This window comes from Populus nigra, chromosome 10 (genome assembly GCF_951802175.1).
Source record: "Populus nigra chromosome 10, ddPopNigr1.1, whole genome shotgun sequence".
NCBI lineage: Eukaryota > Viridiplantae > Streptophyta > Magnoliopsida > Malpighiales > Salicaceae > Populus > Populus nigra.
In genome coordinates, this window is record NC_084861.1 from 2869720 (window position 1) to 2889850 (window position 20131).

Sequence of the window (20131 nt, forward strand, 5' to 3'; positions counted from 1 at the left end):
TTCTTGAAGTTTAACGTCTTTTTTAGAAAGGTTCTCGATTGTGATTTTCTTCAATTTGATCCTTAATCTTAAACTTTGATTTTCTAACAATTTTGTCCCTAATTTCAACAAATTAACTTCGCAAAAATTAAATTTGGTCCTCTAAAATTTTAATCTTCTTGATTAAGTTCAAATTAAGCTTCCAAACTTAATTTTTCACCAATTAAGTCCATAATAAAATTAATTTGACCTATTAAGAGTATAGTCAAGTCTTTACACCTAATTAAATCTTTTAATTTGATCCAAATTAATTCTTAAACATAATTAAACCTTTAATTTGGTCCATGATCAAATAAAATTGGCCTAAATTAGATTCGATTACTATTTTTGGGAGAACTAGGACGCTGTAATAATGGAAAGGAGCTTGTCAGAAACTCTCATGACAAAACTCAGTGTTTTTATTATTATTTTAAAGGGTGTTTAAAATTATGTTAGCTATTGCTTTTAATATATTTTTTACTGGAAAAATATTAAAATATTATTTTTAACATTAGGATATCAAAACAATCAAAACATATAAGATAATTTTTTTTTTTATAAGACTTCTCAAAAGGCACCCGACTATCCATATCCGTTTCATTAATGAGAGTTAATTATAAAACTTAGTCCTTGTAGTTTACTAAAACTAACTAATTAATCCATGTATTATTTAAATAATTAAATTAGTTCTTTGACCAACAATTGACCACTCTCTATTTAGTAGTTTTTTTGTTTCAAAATCTACTCCTTTACTAATCAAAATTTCTCATTTTTCTCTTTATTTTTACTAATTAAAATAAATAACCCTTTTCAACCCTAACTTAAAAACCAAGACCCCTCTCTTTCTCACGAACAAATTAATAGAAGAAGAAGAAGAAGAAGATAGCGAGAGCCTTGTGATATTGAAACCTTAACTGGTAAAAAAACCCTGTGTGTTATTCCTAGGGGTGAGCGAAAAAACCGATTAAACCGAAAAACAAAAAAAATAACCGAAAAAATCGAACCGAAAAAAACCAATTAAAAAATCACAAAAAAGTTCCGGTTCGGTTCGGTTTTCAAAGTCTGAAACCGATTGAACCGAACCAAACCGAACTGGTTCAACCAAGCTAACACTTAAAAAAAAACAAGTATAAATAGAATGTTTTTTCTAACCCTAAACCTAAAGTAACATTCACTAAAAACAAAACCAGCTGCCGCCCTTCCCTTTGCTCTCTACATCTCTACTTCTCTGGATCTTAACCAGCAAGCCCCCCCTACAGGCACACACACAAACACCTATTTGATGAACCTCGCAGACTCTTCCTCGATTTTTTCTTCTTCTTCGTCGAACATGAACACACTAAATTTTCAACTCGAACGAGCGATGACTCACTCATAATGAGCTTTTTCAGTTGCTATTAAAGTTTTCATGGGGAATAAGACAAGCTTGTAACCCCAAAAGTTGATGGGGCTAGTTGCTATTAAATGGAATACTCCAAGCACAATAAGAAGAGATGTTGCGACAACAACAAAAAACGAGGCAGTCCTCTATATACAAAAGCTTATGCCATTGCTGATGTGTTAAGGAACTCAATTTATGGCATTATGTCTGCTTTCCATGAAAAGATGCTCACAAGCATCGAAATAAGTCTTCTTGATAAGGATTGAGTTGCTAAAATCAAACCCCTTTTTGGAACCTAGGAGCTGCTTGTATAGAAATTGCATCATTTTCTAGATTTTCAAGTTAGCGAACCAAACCGACCGGTTTGGAAGGAAAAAACTGAACCGAAACTGGTCGGTTTAAACCGGTTTTTGGTTCGTTTTAAAAATTTGAAAAAAATAAAAATTTTAATTTGGTTATTTATTTTGATCTAGAACCGGACCAAATTGAAAATACCAAGCCCTAGTTTTTCCCATTGCTATCCTCCTCCTCCTCTCTTTCTATATAATAATTGAAGCGATCCATTAATTGCAAGCCAAACGAGAAGAAAGAGAAATAGAATTGGTCTATTTGCATGCTAGAAATAGTGATTATGGCTTTTGACAGAATGTAGTTTGTGAGTTGTCTGCTACTTTTGGTTCTTCTTCTTGTTGGTTCTCCTGATCCACTACTTAATTTCAAGCAATTTGAGCCATGGAGCTCTCAATCTTTCTTGCCTTCAATGATGTCCTCGTATAGTTATCAAACACTCGGCTGGGTTTGCTTTCCACAAGCAAAACCGAGCGAGGTTCAATTTCAATGATTTTTTATTTTATTTTTTTATTAAATTATTTAGTTTCAATATTTTATTTTATTTGAAATAACATTATTTTATTTAAAAAATTAAATAGTAAAATTTTGATACTGATCTTATCAACTTTAACCTGAGCTTGAATCGAGTCTGGAAGCAAATTATTTGAAAAATCATAGAGATTAAAATGAAATTATTTTACTAAACATTTATTGCATTATAAAAAGTTTTGCAAGCAAATAAAGAAATACAATAAACTATCATATTACATTATATTATATTAACAAAAACTAATTGAGGAGGGGAGGGAAAATCATTGTTCTCTTATCACAAACAGTATTTTATTTTCTTTTTTCTTTTTCTTTTTTTAATTTAATCTTTTTAATTATTTTTTTCAATTTTATTTTTTAATATTGAATTTATTGAAGATTAAACTTTATAGTTTATTTTGCTATATTTTCTATGAGGTTATCTCAATCTCATGACCCAGATGCGAGTTTAATGACTTAATCTAGTTGACTCAGGTTTTTTTTTTAATTTTTTTTTAATTGATGTTTTTATTTTTTCTTTCAACATTGAATTGATTGAGAATTAGATTTTATAATTCATTTTAATTTTTTTTCTATTGAGTTATTCAGGTCTCATGACTCAAACTCGACAAGTTAACCCGAGTTGACTAAAGTTTTTTTTTGCCTTTTTTAATTTATTTTTTTAATCATTTTTCAATATTAAATTGATTAAGAACTGAGTTTCGATATGTGTTTTGATTTACTTTCTATAAGATAATCACAGTTTCATGACCCCAATCACAAATTTTACGTGTTAACTTGAGTCGATCCAATATGTTGTCGTCTCGATATTTTTTTAAAAAAATATCATGTTGAATTTTTTTAGTCAAACTATGTCTTTTTGTAGTTGCCTAAGTTATTTTTGAACTTATCAAATTTTTTAAAAAATATCATTTTAAAATTTTTTATAGTTAAACTATTTTTTTATTTATCATATTATCTTTAAACTCATTAATCATCTACATCATTTTAAATTAATCCCTACATAATTTTAGTTTTTTTTTCTTTTTAAAATACATAAGTGATGCATGAATATTTTTATTAATGTTTTCTTAAAACTTAATTTGACCTAGCATAGCGGACAAATAATCTAGTTATATCCAATAAAATATATCATAAATATTCATAAAGAATAAATTACAATAGCAAAGGGTTTATGCTAAAACCCTACCCCATAATCCCCTCTATCATGTCCTCCTTTCTTCTCCAGCCAAAAAACGAAGTCATCATCGTAAGATAAAAGAAAATGCTTCATCATCGCTCTCCTGCTTCAATGCTCCATTCCTCGTATAAAATACTTGCTCCATCTTCACTTCCTCCACGACAACCTAAACCCCTTTCCCAATTAAAGCCCTCCTTTTCATTTCTATCTTCTCCGCTTCGAATCCGCTTGTTTTTCCTCAACCCAAGAGCAATTCGAGGATTCGCCACTGCTGTTGTCGCCGAGACTAAGGCAGCCGAGACTAAGACAACCGAGACCTTCTTTTCCGACCACGCTGTTTCCTGGGCTTCCCTTGGTTTGTCTCATCCGCTCTCTCGAGCTCTCTCCAATACTGGCTTTTCAAGACCCTCTCTTGTTCAGGTGTCTCTTTGAAACATATATGCGTTTCTTTCTTTTCTTTTCTTTTATGTTAACCATATCTCTATGATAGATAATAATAATCGTTAAATGGTTCTTAGGCTGCGGCTATACCATCAATACTTTCGGGAAAGGATGTGGTTATTGCAGCGGAGACTGGTAGTGGTAAAACACATTCCTACTTAGTTCCTCTAATTAACAACAGGCTATCTGCTTCTGCTTCTCAACGAGGATTGACTCCAACCCCATCTGGGCTTTCTCTTGTTCTTTGCCCCAATGTGTTGCTATGTGACCAAGTTGTCAGGATGGCTAGTGGTCTTTGTGATGATGATGGCCACCCACTTCTTAAAGTTGCAGCTGTCTGTGGCCGACAGGTAAGTGATCACCTAACTCTTCTTGTTTGATTACAGATGTGCCATGGCTTTTTCTTTTTTTTGTTCTCCATGTCTGTGACTTTTTTCAGATTCATTCTCGGGGTTCTTTAAGAGTATTGTGAATATGATTCTGCTTTGACTGCAGGGCTGGCCAGTCAATCAGCCGGATATTATTGTATCAACACCAGCTGCCCTTCTGAATAATATTGATCCGAAAAAACAATCCCGGTCCAGTTTTATTCGTGGTGTAAAATATGTGGTATTTTCCTCGTAACCCATGCTATTTGTCAAAGTTGGTTGAGGAACCTTGTATTTTTAGTTTATTTGTTGTCTGTGATAATTGTTAGGTGTTTGATGAAGCAGACATGCTTCTCTGTGGGGGATTTCAGAATCAAGTTATCCGTCTCATAAACATGCTTCGTTTTGATGAGAAGCAGCTGTCCCGTGCAAATAAATCTGCAGTCGAGGTTCCTCAGGGAATAGGTTCTGATTCTCTAGAGCGTTTCAGCTCAGAGGATGTAGAAGGCCAACAAGAATCAGTCTTAGAAGAGGATGAAGAAGACCAACAAGAATCAGTCTTGGAAGAGGATGAGGATTTTGTTGCTGAGTTTGAAGTTGATGACATAAAAGAGGAAATTGAGGCTGGGTCCATTGACAGAAAAGACTGGAGGAGGGTGAGAAAAAATTACGAACGCAGTAAGCAGTACATTTTTGTCGCAGCCACCCTACCAGTCAATGGAAAAAAAACTGCTGGAGCCATGCTGAAGCGAATGTTTCCAGATGCAAATTGGATTAGTGGAACCTATCTTCATTGTCACAACCCTAGGTGCCATGTTCAATTGTGCTTGCTAGTTGTCGTTCACATATGTTTATTTTTCTTGTCTACCAGCAACTCATGTGTTATATTGCTGACTTGCTGTCATCCACTGCATGTAAAACAGTTTATTTCGGAATTCATATTGCTGCTCACACCTGCATAACTAACATGGAGAGAAATGATGATATAAATCTATGGCTAAAGTATTATACCAATTTGCAACTCAGGAATTCCCTGCATCAGTCATGGACATGTTGAGTTGCGTATGCATTTTCCTGATATTGGTTGGTCACTTGAAAATAGTCGGATCTTAATTTTTCACTGCCATGCAGAATAATGGGTTTTTTTATGCGAGTTTCATGTTCATTGGTCCAATATTCCCTGTCCTTGTTGGAAACATGCACCCATGGTTGGTTGGGTTTCGTTGGTCTATCAGAGTTATCTCCCTGAACTCTTGTTGGCTTGTTGCTTCCTTCATAGGCCTTGCTCGCATTACCTATAATTGGGTTTGGGATAACTTGTTTTTATCCTGCTGCTTGTCCAAGTATGATGCTAGTCAAGCCACCTCCTCTTGCAATGACATGGGGCTTCAGAGGCTCTGTCCTGCTGGCAACCTGTAATCGAAAATCTAAATTTTAAGTATATGCACAATTTTTCAAACATGTTCCTGCTACACATGGTGGCGTCATTAATTTGTAGTGTATCACATTTGCTCTCTTCAGTATGTTGATTTTGTTACCGATTTGTTGTTTCTTTTGCCTTTCAGATTGGAGCGAAAGTGGGTTGAAGTTACAGTTGATACCCAGTTGCATGCACTCATTGAGGCTGTGAAACAAGGATTTAGATCTGACATGTTAGATTATGGGGCTGGTGTGAGTAGAACTATGGTTTTTGCAAACACTGTTGAGGCTGTTGAAGCAGTGGCTAAGATATTGGGTAAAGCAGGAATTGAGTGTTTTCGTTACCATAAGGACAGCTCTTTGGAGGAACGTGCAAAGACATTGGTTGATTTCCGAGAAAAAGGTGGAGTTTTTGTGTGCACTGATGCTGCTGCACGTGGAGTCGACATTCCGGATGTCTCACATGTTATTCAGGTTCTTCTTCCAATCAATTACTTGTTACTTGTATCTATTTCTTACATTTTTATATTGATCACATTCATTATTCTCTTCAAGACTCGTAGGATTGAATAGTTTTCTTATATTGATCACATTCATTATTCTCTTCAAGACTAGGATTGAATAGTTTTCTCAGCCTCATCAAGGACTTCTACTTTTGTGGCTTTGCAAAAGTTTTTTCAGTCAATATTCAGTGGAAAGTCACATCATTTTAGTTTCTTTCTTTGTGGAGGATGTCTCATTCTTCTTATTGTGCTTGTGACTTGTTCCTTTTTTAATCAATTTCTCTTTTCTTTTTATAAAAAATGGTCATGATAGCAGGAAATCCTGGCAATGTTTGGTATTAAAAAAAAGTGAAATAAAATTGTAAACTATAGTGAAAAAACAATCGCAGACATAAAATTAACAAAAACATACCACTGCCCATGGAAACAAGAGATATTCTCATCTCATTGATAGTATCAAACATGTAGTGCAACTTACAGGTAGCCATAATGGAAGAATTCGCAACCGTTGGAGTTCTATTGGTGTTTGGATTACGGGAAGGGAGACTGAGATATTCCACAAGATTGAAAATTAAAAAACGGGATGCAATTTTTAGGAGATAATTATCACAGAGAAATATCATTTTCCAGAGTTTCCCTTTAATTTTTTTTTCTTAGGATGTGTCTTCTCTAGTTTTGAGATGATAAAGTTAAATGCCTAACCAGTGGTTAGTTCTCCTATAGAACACCCTGTTACATTTATCAGACTTGGCATTAGTTGAATTGAGTTAATCAGATTACAGCTTCATTTGCTTGAAATCACAGTGCATAAGCCGTACATTTGAAGCTAACTGTGGTTGTAATTGGTACATTCCAGGCAGACTTTGCCACCTCTGCTGTAGATTTCTTGCATAGAGTTGGTCGCACAGCCCGGGCTGGTCAACATGGACTTGTCACTAGCCTGTATACTGAATCCAACCGGGATCTTGTTGATGCTATTCGTCAAGCAGAGAAACTGGGTCAGCCTGTGGTAATTGTCAAATCATGCACTTCTGGTTCAAGTAGTTTACCAGCTTAACCATTCTAATATTCCCCATGCTTAGTTAAAAGCAACAATCTTTTCTTTGCTCACTCCTCCTCCCTCTTTTTTGAGGGATGAGGATGCAACACCCTGGGCTACTGCTCTGCAATAACTTAGTGGTCATTTGCTGATTTAAGTGCAAGTCGCCATTCTGATCCATGAGGAATACTGATTAATCAACAAAAATCAGCGCTGGAGTCCTAGTGCCTGAATTAATTTCTGTATTTTTTTCTCAGTTGCGCATTTTTATCTTCCTAATTTCATGTTTTTGAATGGCTGCAGGAGACTGCTTTTAGCCGGAAAAGGAGCTTCAGAAACAAACTTAAGAAGAGAGGTAGGTTATTTGTTTAATGCCGTTTTATTTTAGCGCAAGGGAAGGGAACAAACTGAGATTTCTAAATCGGTCTCCATTTTGGTACCCGGGAAGAAAACATTCAAAACCATGCAAGATTCCCAATCCTCTTATATTTACAGGGGAAGGAGATTGATTTGAGAATTGCCAAGGCAAAGAATTTGCCTGGCCCTTGGTTAACCAAACCATGCCCATAAAAGCTTCCTTGATGAAGTGGAAAATCAACCTGTTATTTTCTTGGTAATTAAAGAGCAACAAACTCAATAGTTTCAACTCTAAATCATAAATGACTTCCTTGAAATCCTTCCCTGGATGGAAACGTTGAATCTATTATCCTCTTATGAAAAAACCTTTTCATTTGCTGAGGTGCTTTCAGAGGTCAAATCTCCAAAGGAGCTTGTGATCTAGCAAACCTCCATCCAATTTTATATTTAACCTGAGGATATTTCTTTGTTATGGATTAATTAACAATGCCCAGTACCAGCTGGTATGGTGCAGTTTGATTGTCATAAAATTTCAAACTGATTGTCATTGTGCTATTTTATCAGGTTTTAGCAAATTGATAGACAAATCGACTGCTGCATTGACGAGTGCTTAAGGAACTAGAAGCAGATACCCTAATCAGTTTGTTTTTCTTCAATTAGTTACCTTTAATTATCATAATACCCATGTAAATGTATTCTTGGTTGAATTACATTGATTATGTCTCTCACTTTGTCTTAAGCAGCCCTTTCCATGATCAGTTCATTGATTGTATACCAAAATCTTCATAGCCTCTGCACTTTGTTGCTTAGCTGTAGCAAGTTTACCGTGCAGATAAACTTCTTTCCTCTTTGGTACAGGAAAGGGTTCCAAGGCCCAGCAGCCAAAACTCTTTAACATGGAATTCCAGCTATCAAAAAAAAAAAAAAAAAAAACCCTCTGCATTGTCTCTAGAATTACACTTTTCCCTTTGAAATTTAGGGCTGCCGCTGCCCGCTGGTGTGTTATTCTGCGATGCCCCCCTCCTCAGCCAAGTTTTTAGGATGTGCTCTATCCGTGGGGAGTGAAGCTGTAACACCACCAGCCATAATCACATCTTGCCCCCCTCTCATTCTTTCATGTTTTTCTTTGCCCAAGAATTCGTTTTTATGTACTTTCAAGTCCCTCTATTCTTAAAAGATTTTATTTTAATTTGTTCCATCCTTTTTATCATTATTTTTTTAATTCATCTTATTTATGGATCAATTTTTTTTTTATTTCACGAAAAGATTAATGGCTTCATCTACTTGGTGAACAAATTGATAAATTAATCATCTCCTCACCATGATATTTTTGCTAGACAAATGAAAATCTAAGGGCATGTGACGGCATGCTTTGCCACGGCATCAAGGAGTTGATGGATCTAGGGTTCTTGGCTTGGAATGCCACCAAGGAAGAAGTTTCTCCATACTTTTGCGGGTTTAATAACAGCGGGTGTATTTGCGTGAGAAATTTTATTGTGTTAAAAACTAATTATATTGGTTATTTATTAAAATTTATTTTGAAGAAAAAGATAAACAAGTAGGAGAGAAATCTTAGATCAAAGTATTTTTATTATTTTTTTATAAATTATAAATTTTATTCTCTCATTATATCTGTATTTTTTTCAAAGTAAAATTTATGGAGTATTAATAAGATATTACAGGCTATTCTCAATACACCATAAAATATTTTTGTATTTGTGGTATCTAGTTTTATTAAAAATATTTTTTTAGCTTTAATTTGAAGAATTGAGTCTTTATGGTTTGCTTCTTTAAGCCATAGATATTAATAGATAATTGGTATGTTATGTTGTAGGTTGGATCAATTTTTTATATTAAAAAAATATCTTAGCATGTTAATATTTTTTCTAGTTGAAAAAAAATCTAAATTATATGGAAATTGATTTGATATAACTCAGTTGGCCTTGACAATTCAAAAGCAGCCTGAATGACCGATAAACATAATTCGACTAAAAATCAATATTTAAGATAGATTTTTTAATAAACACTGACACAAAAATATTTTGGATCGATTTAGGTTAACCTGTCAATCTATATATTAAGTCATGGGATCATCATGATAACCCTATAGAAAATAAATTATAAAATTTAATTCTCAATAAACTCAATATTGAAGGATAAAACTGAAAAAAAAATCAATAAAAAAAAATAATCTAAGTTAACTCGGGTTAACTTGTCAAACCCACAACCTAATGAGATCATGATAACACAATACAAAGCAAAATAAAAAAAATAAATATGAAGCTCAATTCTCAATTAACTCGGTGTTGAAAAATAAAATTGAAAAAAAATATCAATTAAAAAAACACCAAAAATAACTCAAGTCAACCAGGGTTAACTTGTCATACTTGTAACCTAAGACATGAGATGAGGATAATCTTATAGTTTGCATATCAAAACAAATTATGAGGCTTAATTCTCAATCAATCTAATATTAATGGATGAAATTAAAAAAAAATCAATTATAAAAATTAAAAAAAAAACTCGAGTCGACCAAATTAACCGGTTAAATTTTCGATGAACATTGTTAATATTTTTTATGTTGTATTTGTTAATATTTTTATGCATTCCTCAGAAGTTTTATAAAAATAATAAATTGAAAATCATAGCTATGAAAAAAAAACATATTTACTTTGTCAATTGTGTTTCATCAATAAATCCATGGCTTTTATCTTCATTTAGACCATCTTTTAATTTACAAGACTCAAATCATCACAATAGTATTTACTAATTAGTTTGCGATAAGAGAAATTAATCAAATTTTATTTATTTTTTTATTTTTAAAATAAAATAGAAAATTTGGCTAGCGTGAAAAGTTGTGAAAAGGAAATCCCAAGTGTATTATATTATGTTGTAAAATTCCTCAATTGGGTAAGTTTGGTTGAGATTTTGGAAAATTCTAATTTAGGATTAGGATATAAAAAAAGAGTGAAAGAATATCTATTTTTCATTTTATCTCTTTTAACTGTTTTTTCACTAATCATTATATTTGTCTCTTTTTTCTTTTCTTAATATACATTTTGCTAAGAAACCGAACCCTGTTTGTTTTTACATTTTAAAAACGTTTTTGAAAAGTATTGATTTTTTTAACTTTAAATTAATATTTTTTGGTGTTTTTAGATCATTTTGATGCACTAATATCAAAATTAATTTTTAAAAAATAAAAAAAAATATTATTTTGATATATTTCTAAGTGAAAAGCAATCGCAACCACGTTTTCAAACAAGCGATTAGGCCTACCACGCTGAGCTGCCTCACCATTTTTCTTTTTTCTTTTTTCAAATTCTGCTTTTTCTTCGGTTTTCTCTTTTTTTTTCTATTATTATTATTATTATTTGATTAGTTTCTTTGATCTTCATAAGATTCTTGAAAATCTTTGTTCCCTTCAAATAAAATTTGAGATAAACTAAATATGATTTTTCTATTTTTAATTTGAGCTCAAAACCCATCTTTATAATTGTATTAAATGCTTATTTAACAATTTAATTTTTTTTAACTCATTTATTTCTTTTAGATCCACCCATCCTTATCTTATATAAAAAATTACATCAAATGTTCCGAACTTATTTTAATCTAAGAATTAATTGATCCTTCCTCAATGTTTTTCCACTGCTTCCCTTAATTTAAGATTTTATATAATTTCTTTCATCAATTTCTTTTCATATTTAAAGTTTTTTCTTTTAATTATGAAAACCCTTTTAAAATAATATTTAGATTTCACCATTAAATTTATAATTAGAGTAAAAAAAAATAGATTTAATGCATATAACTATAGTATCGATTTAAAATGGGCTTGAATTATAATTTATCCAAAACTCTCAACAAATTATACAGTCCCGCAACACTGAGCGTGCTTGCTAGTTATTTACTATGAGCAGATGACTGCTACAAGAAAGCTTGTAAACTAATTGTAAGTCGGAAAAAGTTACAATGACTCTATCATATGATCTCTCAACCTCAAAATTTCCAAATGTTGGATCCATGGATGTTGGCTATAGCTCAAAAATTCGAACTTCACATATGAAGTATCCCCTAAACTAGCCAGAAGAACAAGCAAAAAGAATGGCTCCTGTTCTAATATACGATGACAAGCTGCTTCCCTGTTCGGCGATCGATTTTCTAGAAAAGGATGTTCACTTCCTTTTCATTCATCTCATATACATGATCCCTTGCATCGGTGAGAGCACTCTGCATGGTATAATAGTTTTCCTCCATTAAAAACACCAGAAAAACAAAATGACAGACGTACATTGAAGGAAGTGAGGGGGTTACCTGCCCAAATTTTGTAAGGAAGTTATTTCCGAGATTTAGAGAGGTGATTTTTACATCTTCATTTGCCTTGAGGGCTTGAGCAATGGCAAAAGCCCCATCATCCTGCATGCAAAATCAATATGAAACGGGGCAAAATGCTGCTGATTTGTAAATAAAGATTCGATAAAAGAACAATTCATTACTCTTATTTCATTAAATCCTAAGTCAAGCTCGGTTAGAACTTCATTGACAACTTTCAAGCTGCGCGCCAGACAAACTGCACCCTGCACACATTTTAATTTGATGGAAAATGGAAAATGAGTAAATAGAATTGAGTGACCAAAATGGCCCAAAAGCCCTTAAAAATAATAATCTACAGGGACAAACTTCATCTCTGAGCCCATTTCCTCGCAAGTCCAGAATCGAAATTGTATTGTTGTATTTCAAAGTATCTGCAATGTACTCTGAGCCCTTTGCTCCTATCTGCAATAAATTTACATGTCATGTTATTAATCCTAATTTCAATAAACTATATAGATTGAGTCATGCTATTGGCAGTACCTATACTTTTACAAGCACATTCTTAGTTTCTTAATGTGCTGCTTATAAATTAGGAAACCATCAAAGTATTATGAACGTATATGGATCTACCTGGCACCAACCCAGCTTTAGTGCTTTCACATTTCCATGAAACTTAAGAATTTCTGATAACACCTTCATTCCATCTGGTCCGAAGGGATTATAACCGATTTCCAACTGAGAGAAGGGGGGTGAGGGTGGGGGTGGGGAGAGAGTTATCATATCCAAACTGAAAGAACAAAAAGATCAAATCATGGTAAAGGACTTACCGTTGTGATGACAGTGTTATCTTTTAAAACTTGAGCTATTTCACTTATTCCCTTGGCGTGTATGTTATTTCCTCCCTGTAGTCTCAGCAATAATTCAAGAGCTCTTGAAAAAGTGATAAATGGACGCAAATGAGAGATTATTACAGTAAGGCATTCTCATCTTACCAGGTCTATAATTGCTACACTACGGTTTTGCTTCAAAGCATCAGCAATCTTTTCAGCACCCTGAAAAAATTACAGGAAATAATAACATAGTGCAAGTCAATGTTAAAGAGCAATTTCAGCATTAAATCGATTACAATAAAAAACGAAGAAAAGAAGCTGTATAATAGATGTGGATATTCTCACTGTTTCATTACCTCATCACCTATGTCATTCATGTACATGTTCAACCAAAATAAGCTCTTGCTCCTTTTGACATACTCGGCAACATGAAAGGCACCTTTTGCACTAATTGAGTTGTTGCCAATGTCTAGATGCGTAAGTTTTGCTGAAGAAAAAATATTTTAGATTTTTTTTTCTTTTTGGATAATTGTAATTGATAACTAGAATTATATAAGTTATATGTCTAGATGCGTATACCTTTGGTTGAAGATAAACCTGACATCAAGGCACGAACTCCTTCATCTCCAATAGAATTTCCTTGCAAGTGAAGTTCCTGAACAAAATAATCTAGCTATGAATCTCGTTTCCATGTTAAGGCAAGATCTATATAGCACTGGTATTTCATCAGAAACTAACAAAACAAAACTAAGACAAGTATTCAATAGGGAACTTCCCATATTACCAAATAAAGATAAGAATACAATGCAAAAGCTGGTTTCACTCAACCTGCAGAATTACTACATCCTTGTAACCTTTTTTTTTGTTTTTCATTGTGGTAGGTGTAACGTTTTCACTGAGAAAAGGGTTGTCTGCAAAATTTTTTTTAAAAAGAATAAATACTGAACTCATCCATTTCTATTGGGAGAATCTCTATTTGAATAATCCACATCCAGTTGGAATATCTAATTCAACTATTTGATTCAGGCCTGTTACAAAGCAAATCTTTATGAAGACTGAATGATGATATTTTTCCATCCCTTCAAAAACACAAGCAAAGACAGTAAATCCCATATTACATGCCTTGACTTTTACACAGTTTCTCAGATAATTCTCAATATCATCTACATCATCAAAGTCTCAATTCACTGGGAACCTGTTTTCCAAAGATTGCAGCATGGAGGCTAATAAATTGATCCTCTGATCTAAACCAACTTCAATTGTTTCTAATGTAACAAGTTGTGATTAATTAAACCTGAAAAACTAAAATTATGGATTGGAAACTATCCACATCCAAACTTTCTTGATGTCAAGGTTTTCAAACTGAACTTCATCAACAATCAGTGAACATAGGTAACTCATTAAACTGGCTGTTGAGCTATGTATTGTACATTTGCAACTTATGAAACATGACTTGTAATTTTGATGATTCTAGTTTAGTGTTACAGATGTAATTATTAGGTAGAATATTCCACATACACAAAATGAAACATATAGGAGCACAACTCCACCCATGTAGAATATAGAGAATTGCAAAAAAAAAAAAATACAGAAAATTTACATACTCGTAAAGACTTGTTCCCCTCGAGCCCTTTAGCCAAAGCATTAGCCCCCAAAGCGCCACCATAATTTCCACTTAACAATAATAGAATGTCAATCAAAATAACATAAAGAAAGAAGTTAATATGAAATACATATCTAAAGCTGTCAAGAACTTGTCCAGCTAAACACACAATTTGATTGGATAAACAGGATATCGCATAATATTGAATAACAAAATTTAAGGTCTTCCACTCACTTGAGATATATACTTCGTACAGCATTATTCTCAAGAAGTGCTCCAGCAAGACTTGTAAATCCCTACTTGCATTCCAAAAGGAAAAAAATAACCAAAAACAGTAAACATAGCAGCTTCAGATATCAAAACCAGATTTTAGAACATGTTGAGGTAACAGCATACAGAATAGTCAATCATGTTGTTATTAAGTTCAACCACACGCAAGGTTGAACTTTTCTTCAACAAGTCAGCAATAGCCTTTGCACCCTGCAAATAAAACAAGTGACAGTTAGGCACATGGCACAGTATATGCCTTAAGTTGTACATATTAAGTATAACTCTAAAAGGCGTGGGTTTTTCCCTGTGCAAGGCTCCACTATTCATCATTTCACACATTATTATGGATGGGCCCGTGCAAGAATTTTTTTTTCAATTTGGTCCACAATTTTTTTTTCCGGTGAGTTAGTTCTAATTGAAAACCAATTGATTTTAATTTCTTATGAAAGAGTGGAAATGAAAGAAGAGGAACCGAAATGAAAAAGATGTCAAACATGGGTGGCGTGTCATAAGTTTCGCAAAAGATGCACTTTGGTCCTTGAATTTTAAGAATCATGCAAATTATACAATTTCAATACCTCAATATTTTTCCAATTTAATTTTGGTGAAAAAATTCATTTTTTTTTATTTTTTAGTCCCTAGTTGAGAGGGGGGGGGGGTCACCAGATTCCGACAGTAAAAAGAGAAAAGTGCCATTGACACCGATTTAGATCACCAAAACAGACGATATTTGTATCAAATAGTTCCATCTGATAAGAAGAGTTTATATTAGGTGTTTTTTTACCTTTAAAGTTCGTGAAAAAACACATATAAACTCAGGTTAATATTTTATTTCGGGTTGATTTTGGTTTTTGGGGCGGTGTTTTAGATTTTTTAAGGCCATAGATAGATTTATCACGGTTCCTACATTGTTTTATAGGTGTTTAGAGTCAAAAAGGGGTTGAAAAACAGGTGTTTGAGTAAAAAAAACTAAAGCCTTGATTTCCTGGCCACCATGGTAGCTAGAATTTGAGCAAATCAGACAACGCGTCATGTACCTCAGCAAGCAACATGTCGTTTGATTTAAAAAAAAAATTAGGGTGGACGACTTGCAAATTAAAAAAAATAAGGGCCCATTAGTGCAGGCCTGCCAGGGTAGGCCCGAGCGTTGGATCCAACAAAATGGGCCAAGCAGGCAGGCCCAACAGTGCATGGCCTTTGCTTTTTTTTTTCCAATTCTTTTTTTAAAATTAATGATTTTTTTATGGTTTTTTCTCTAATTTTTTTTTAATTTATATTCAAATTAGTACCCCTTATCTCTTTCATTTTGTTTCGAGACCCTCTTTTAAATTACGATTATTTTTTTAGCTATGCATTTAAATTTGAAGAGTTTTTCTGATTCATCTATATTTTTTTATCTTTTGTATGAATGAGCTTTATTTTTTAAAATAAAAAACTTTCTTTTCAGATAATATTCCTAATATATATAGCCTTGCATGATGTTTTTTTTCTTTTATTTTATTCAATCAATTTAATTTATGTCTCTATTTCTATTATTGTTTTCTTGAATAAAAAATTATTTTAATAAATAAATTTACCAAACACAACGGGGTAAATGTTTCGTCTTTCGAGATTAAATATCTTGATCTATACCTCTCTTGATTTTTCAAGTTTTATTTCTAAGTATCGTTAATGATTTTTTATTTATTTATTCATACATATAGTTCTCAATTTATTTGATTACATGTATACATAAAAAAAATTATTTGAACTTAAATTTTGTAAATTACAGAGGTGCGTTGAGAAAATCTGCATATACAATTTGTTTTATAGGAAATAAAAATATATGACCTACGACGGAGCATGGGTCACATAACTAGTGAATTTTCAATGCTTGTGAACATAGTTGTCAAATACTAATTTGAAGCTAATAGTATGCTTACCTCATCACCTAAATCAGCACTGTTCAGCTGGAGCTTTTCAATACCAGCATTATCCACCAATATCTCACACAGGATCTATTAAATAAAATGAAAACATCATCAATCACATGAACCCGAGGTTGTAAGAATTAACATCAATAATATAAAATCCATGGAAGGGAAAAGGTACAAACTGAACTTCGAAGAAATTCTCATGAACATGAATATGATCAATTTTTTAATTTTTTTGTGCAGGTAGCAATGCACTTGAACTACTCAAAACCACAAGAAGCCTATATTGATGTCAAACTGAATTCTACTTTGGAGTATGACCAGATATTGAAAGGTAACAGGAACTCTTTGCATAGGGTACGATATCTGAAAGGCAATGTTGGATGCGAGTACTTAGAGTTTCCTTGAATAGTCAGAATTAAAATCCATCAGGATTGTTGGTCATCCTTATACATTCATCTTCAATATGTCTCTTTAGCAGATGTGTTTTGACAATCAGTTCATCTACTAATTTATTGGAAAAGTAAGGAAAATCAAATGAGAGATTCATGTAATTCAGCTTCTGGCCTGCATCAACAAGTAAAGGCAAAAGGAAATTCACAATGAAAACTATAGACTCGGCTTCAAATACAGACTAACCCCAAGGCCTCTCTTCCCAGAGACCTCTCTGTCAATATATATCTTCTCTTTCTTGGTTTCTATGTAAAGAAAATTCTGGTGTGTGTGGATTTAAATTATAAGAGAAAGTCCTAAAACCTAATGCACTAACCAAATGGTCCATGATTTGGTTCTAGTGAGAGGTATTAAGGTATCACAGCAAGGCAACGTTAGGTTCATAGTAATCTTAACTGCATTTAGGTGGAGTGTGCCCATAAGCTATTATTAGTAGTTGTACTTTCAGTTCATTATTTTCAACAAACTAGGGCTTCTATTTATGGAAGAAAGTTAATCTTTACATGTAATTGCTAAGTAGCTGCACAGAAAAGGTATGCTAGCTTGGTTGGAACAATATGTGAAGTAAAATATATCATGTCCAAACTCTGAAAAACATGACAATATATTGCGGCAGCCTGCAATAAACATTAAAATACCCTTTCCATCTAATTGTCCAGCTTAGGAGAACATACCATATAACAACACAGCAACTCATCTAAGTTCAAAAACACATATTAATCTGGAATCTTCTTCATGCCCAAAAAGGAGATATTCTTTTCTAATGTCTAATATATCAAGTATCCAAATGACCTTCTTCCTATTTGCAAAGTTATTCAAACAAAGGTTAGACTTGAGCTGACCTTGGCTCCTTCATCACCAATAGGATTTCCAGAAATGTTGAGAGTTTTTAGAGAAATGTTTGATTGAAGTACACGGTCAAAGGCTTTTGTTCCTTCTGCAGTTATTCCATTTGCAGCAAAACTCACTTCCTCTAGAATCTGAAAAGCAGTACATTAGAAAATTCATAAAGATAACAATATCAAACTTGCAAAATGTATGACTAGGACATAGAAAAATGCTATTCTAATGATGAAGAGACCAGACATAGCTAGTTGAAGAAATCTAACCTGATTGTATGCTAAGCTCTCAGCAAGGAAAAATAGTCCTTCATCTCCAAAATTACATCCTGCAAAAGACATGGAAAGGTTTGCATTTAAATGTCTACTTGCTAGGAAAGAACTAGAGCGGGGAGTGGCCACCTGGATCCTAGTACAAGGTACTTAGTTTCTCTCGAATTTCATTTCCTTGGAAATTTTTAGTATTTTTATTTGTATCTTATCTTTTTTGCATCAATAAGCAGCGCTTAAGCCGCTCCCCCCCATGAGGTACCAGGATAGATTATTAAATGCTAAAAATAGAAATTGCACTGGGAAAGCCTCAAGAGTAAAAGGCGCAACATACCGGACATGTCAACGCTTCTGAAAGCCCTGAGTTGCTTGGCAAATTCATTAAGCTTCTGCTTGGACTCCCTGTCGACTTTGGCAGTGAAACCTGATAGTAAATTAGTGCCAGGGGCAAAGGACCATTTCATTCCTTTTTCAGGAGACTTATTTTCTGCTGCTGATAAACTAGACCTTGCTGGCTTCGGCATAAGAAGTTTCTCCACCAATTTCCACAAAACTGTCAGCTGAAGACACAAATTAGCGAAACATTTTACTTCAAATTCTACACTGCTGCTATTCTATCTATAAACCAACTGAATCATGGGTTGGAGGCAATGAATCTTTTTTTTTTAAAAAAAAAAAAAATTGCATACCGAAAGTGACAGCTACGAAGACTCCGGCGGGGACGATGAAGGAGGCAACCTGCTTGACGGGAGCATTAATCAAAGGAGGCTGAGACTGACTGTACACTCTGCGGCCACGTCCAGAAGCAGCAGCCGCCTTCACAACCACACTCCTAAACCTCAAACATCTTCTTCGAACCGTTAAAGGGTTCGCCTCGGATTGGAGTCTGTGCTTTAGCGGATGAGAATGAGAATGGACCGCCCCAGCTGAAACCTGTTGACAATTATTATTGTTACTTCTATGCTCCGAGAGAAAAATAACAAGAAACATGTTTTTTTACCTTTGGATGTGAGAGGGAGTATAGAGAAAGAGCCGAAGTGAAGCCCATAGGTGAGGGATTTTTATTAGATGATGGTGGTGGTGGTGGTGGTGATTATGCGCATAGGAAAGGCGAGGGGGGTCTTTACTGCTTATACATACGGTGGCCACGGCTTAACCTTAAATGATGATAAAGCGGCGGGTCTCCGGGATGGATGTTCTAAAAGGCTACACGACTCAGGTCAAAACTATAGAGATTCGACTTTCGAGAGAGAGTGAGAGAGGTACTCTGAAACTAACACTATCTTCTCGAGTCTGTCAACTAAACCAAAGAAATTAAACCCGGCCAGTTGCTGATCCAATCCAAGACTTCGGCCCAGTTGATCACCCAATCCAAGACTTGGATTAAGAATTAAAAGGGTTAATTTTGATTGATGTTTTACGACATTGTTTTATTTTCGTTAAAGTGAAGTTGTTTTATCTTGGTTGTGAGGTTGGATAATCATGTATAAAAATAATTAAATAAAATAATAAAATTGATAAGAAAAAAAAATCAATCAAAAATATAAAAAAATTAAGTCAATTCAGGTTAACTAAACTAATATGTGATATGAGATTGAGATAACCTTATAAAAAGAAAAATGACAAAACTCACGAAACTGAAGACCTAATAGTAACATAATGTCAAATGATAAAAATAAAAAAAAAATCAATTAAAAAGAAGAATCTAAAAAATACCAGAGTCAAATCAAACTAATCTTCAAAATCTATGATCTAAGTTATGAAAATGAGTTACCCCATAGCAGGCAGACTTGAGAAATCATGAAGCAAAACTCTCAATCATCCAGGAAAAAAAAAAAGCAAAACAAATGGCAATCATAAAAATAAAGATAAAAACTAGTATAAAAATAAAAAAAAATAATGAAAGGTCGAATTAAAAGATAATATAAACAAAAAAAAGGATAAAAAAAACAACAATTAAAAGAAAAGTAACTAAATTTGATTCAAAAATTAAATGAAATAAAATGTTAAGGGATGAAATTAAAAATAAAAACTTCAAAGGACATTAAAAACAAAAC

General features: G+C 33.4%; 2 protein-coding genes across 5 annotated transcripts; one reads left to right on the forward strand and one right to left on the reverse strand.

Moving 5' to 3' along the window:
- Positions 1–3438: 3438 nt before the first annotated feature.
- LOC133704073 (DEAD-box ATP-dependent RNA helicase 22) lies at positions 3439–8343 on the forward strand. 2 transcript variants are annotated; one of them, XM_062128813.1, is made up of 8 exons: positions 3439–3878; positions 3977–4249; positions 4395–4508; positions 4597–5075; positions 5833–6160; positions 7046–7198; positions 7532–7583; positions 8147–8343. In XM_062128813.1, the coding sequence occupies exons 1-8, from the start codon at positions 3543–3545 to the stop codon at positions 8197–8199; spliced, it is 1788 nt and encodes a 595-aa protein (XP_061984797.1). In that variant the 5' UTR covers positions 3439–3542; the 3' UTR covers positions 8200–8343. The 2 variants fall into 2 exon arrangements, with proteins under 2 accessions (XP_061984797.1, XP_061984798.1); XM_062128814.1 differs by having other exon boundaries at positions 3440–3878; positions 8150–8343.
- Positions 8344–11401: 3058 nt separating this feature from the next.
- LOC133706011 (uncharacterized) lies at positions 11402–19364 on the reverse strand. Of its 3 annotated transcripts, XM_062131504.1 has the most exons (18): positions 19075–19363; positions 18764–19007; positions 18409–18627; positions 18075–18133; positions 17808–17945; positions 16522–16596; positions 14726–14809; positions 14564–14625; positions 14331–14400; positions 13306–13381; positions 13083–13213; positions 12889–12948; positions 12724–12798; positions 12527–12631; positions 12263–12358; positions 12079–12159; positions 11897–11998; positions 11402–11812 (listed from the first exon to the last, which is right to left on the reverse strand). In XM_062131504.1, the coding sequence occupies exons 1-18, from the start codon at positions 19120–19122 to the stop codon at positions 11744–11746; spliced, it is 1794 nt and encodes a 597-aa protein (XP_061987488.1). In that variant the 5' UTR covers positions 19123–19363; the 3' UTR covers positions 11402–11743. The 3 variants fall into 3 exon arrangements, with proteins under 3 accessions (XP_061987488.1, XP_061987489.1, XP_061987490.1); XM_062131505.1 differs by lacking the exon at positions 12527–12631 and having other exon boundaries at positions 19075–19364; XM_062131506.1 differs by lacking the exon at positions 19075–19363 and having other exon boundaries at positions 18409–18634; positions 18764–18902.
- Positions 19365–20131: the final 767 nt, after the last annotated feature.

Coding starts and splice junctions, on each gene's coding strand:
- LOC133706011 (XM_062131504.1), bottom strand. CDS start 19,122: ATGGGCTTCACTTCGGCTCTTTCTCTATACTCCCTCTCACATCCAAAG. Junction 13,214..13,305: donor AGGTTTATCTTCAACCAAAG/GTATACGCATCT, acceptor TTTTTTCTTCAG/CAAAACTTACGCATCTAGAC. Junction 12,359..12,526: donor TAAAGCTGGGTTGGTGCCAG/GTAGATCCATAT, acceptor AATTTATTGCAG/ATAGGAGCAAAGGGCTCAGA.
- LOC133704073 (XM_062128813.1), top strand. CDS start 3,543: ATGCTTCATCATCGCTCTCCTGCTTCAATGCTCCATTCCTCGTATAAA. Junction 4,509..4,596: donor TTCGTGGTGTAAAATATGTG/GTATTTTCCTCG, acceptor GATAATTGTTAG/GTGTTTGATGAAGCAGACAT. Junction 7,584..8,146: donor AAACAAACTTAAGAAGAGAG/GTAGGTTATTTG, acceptor GTGCTATTTTAT/CAGGTTTTAGCAAATTGATA.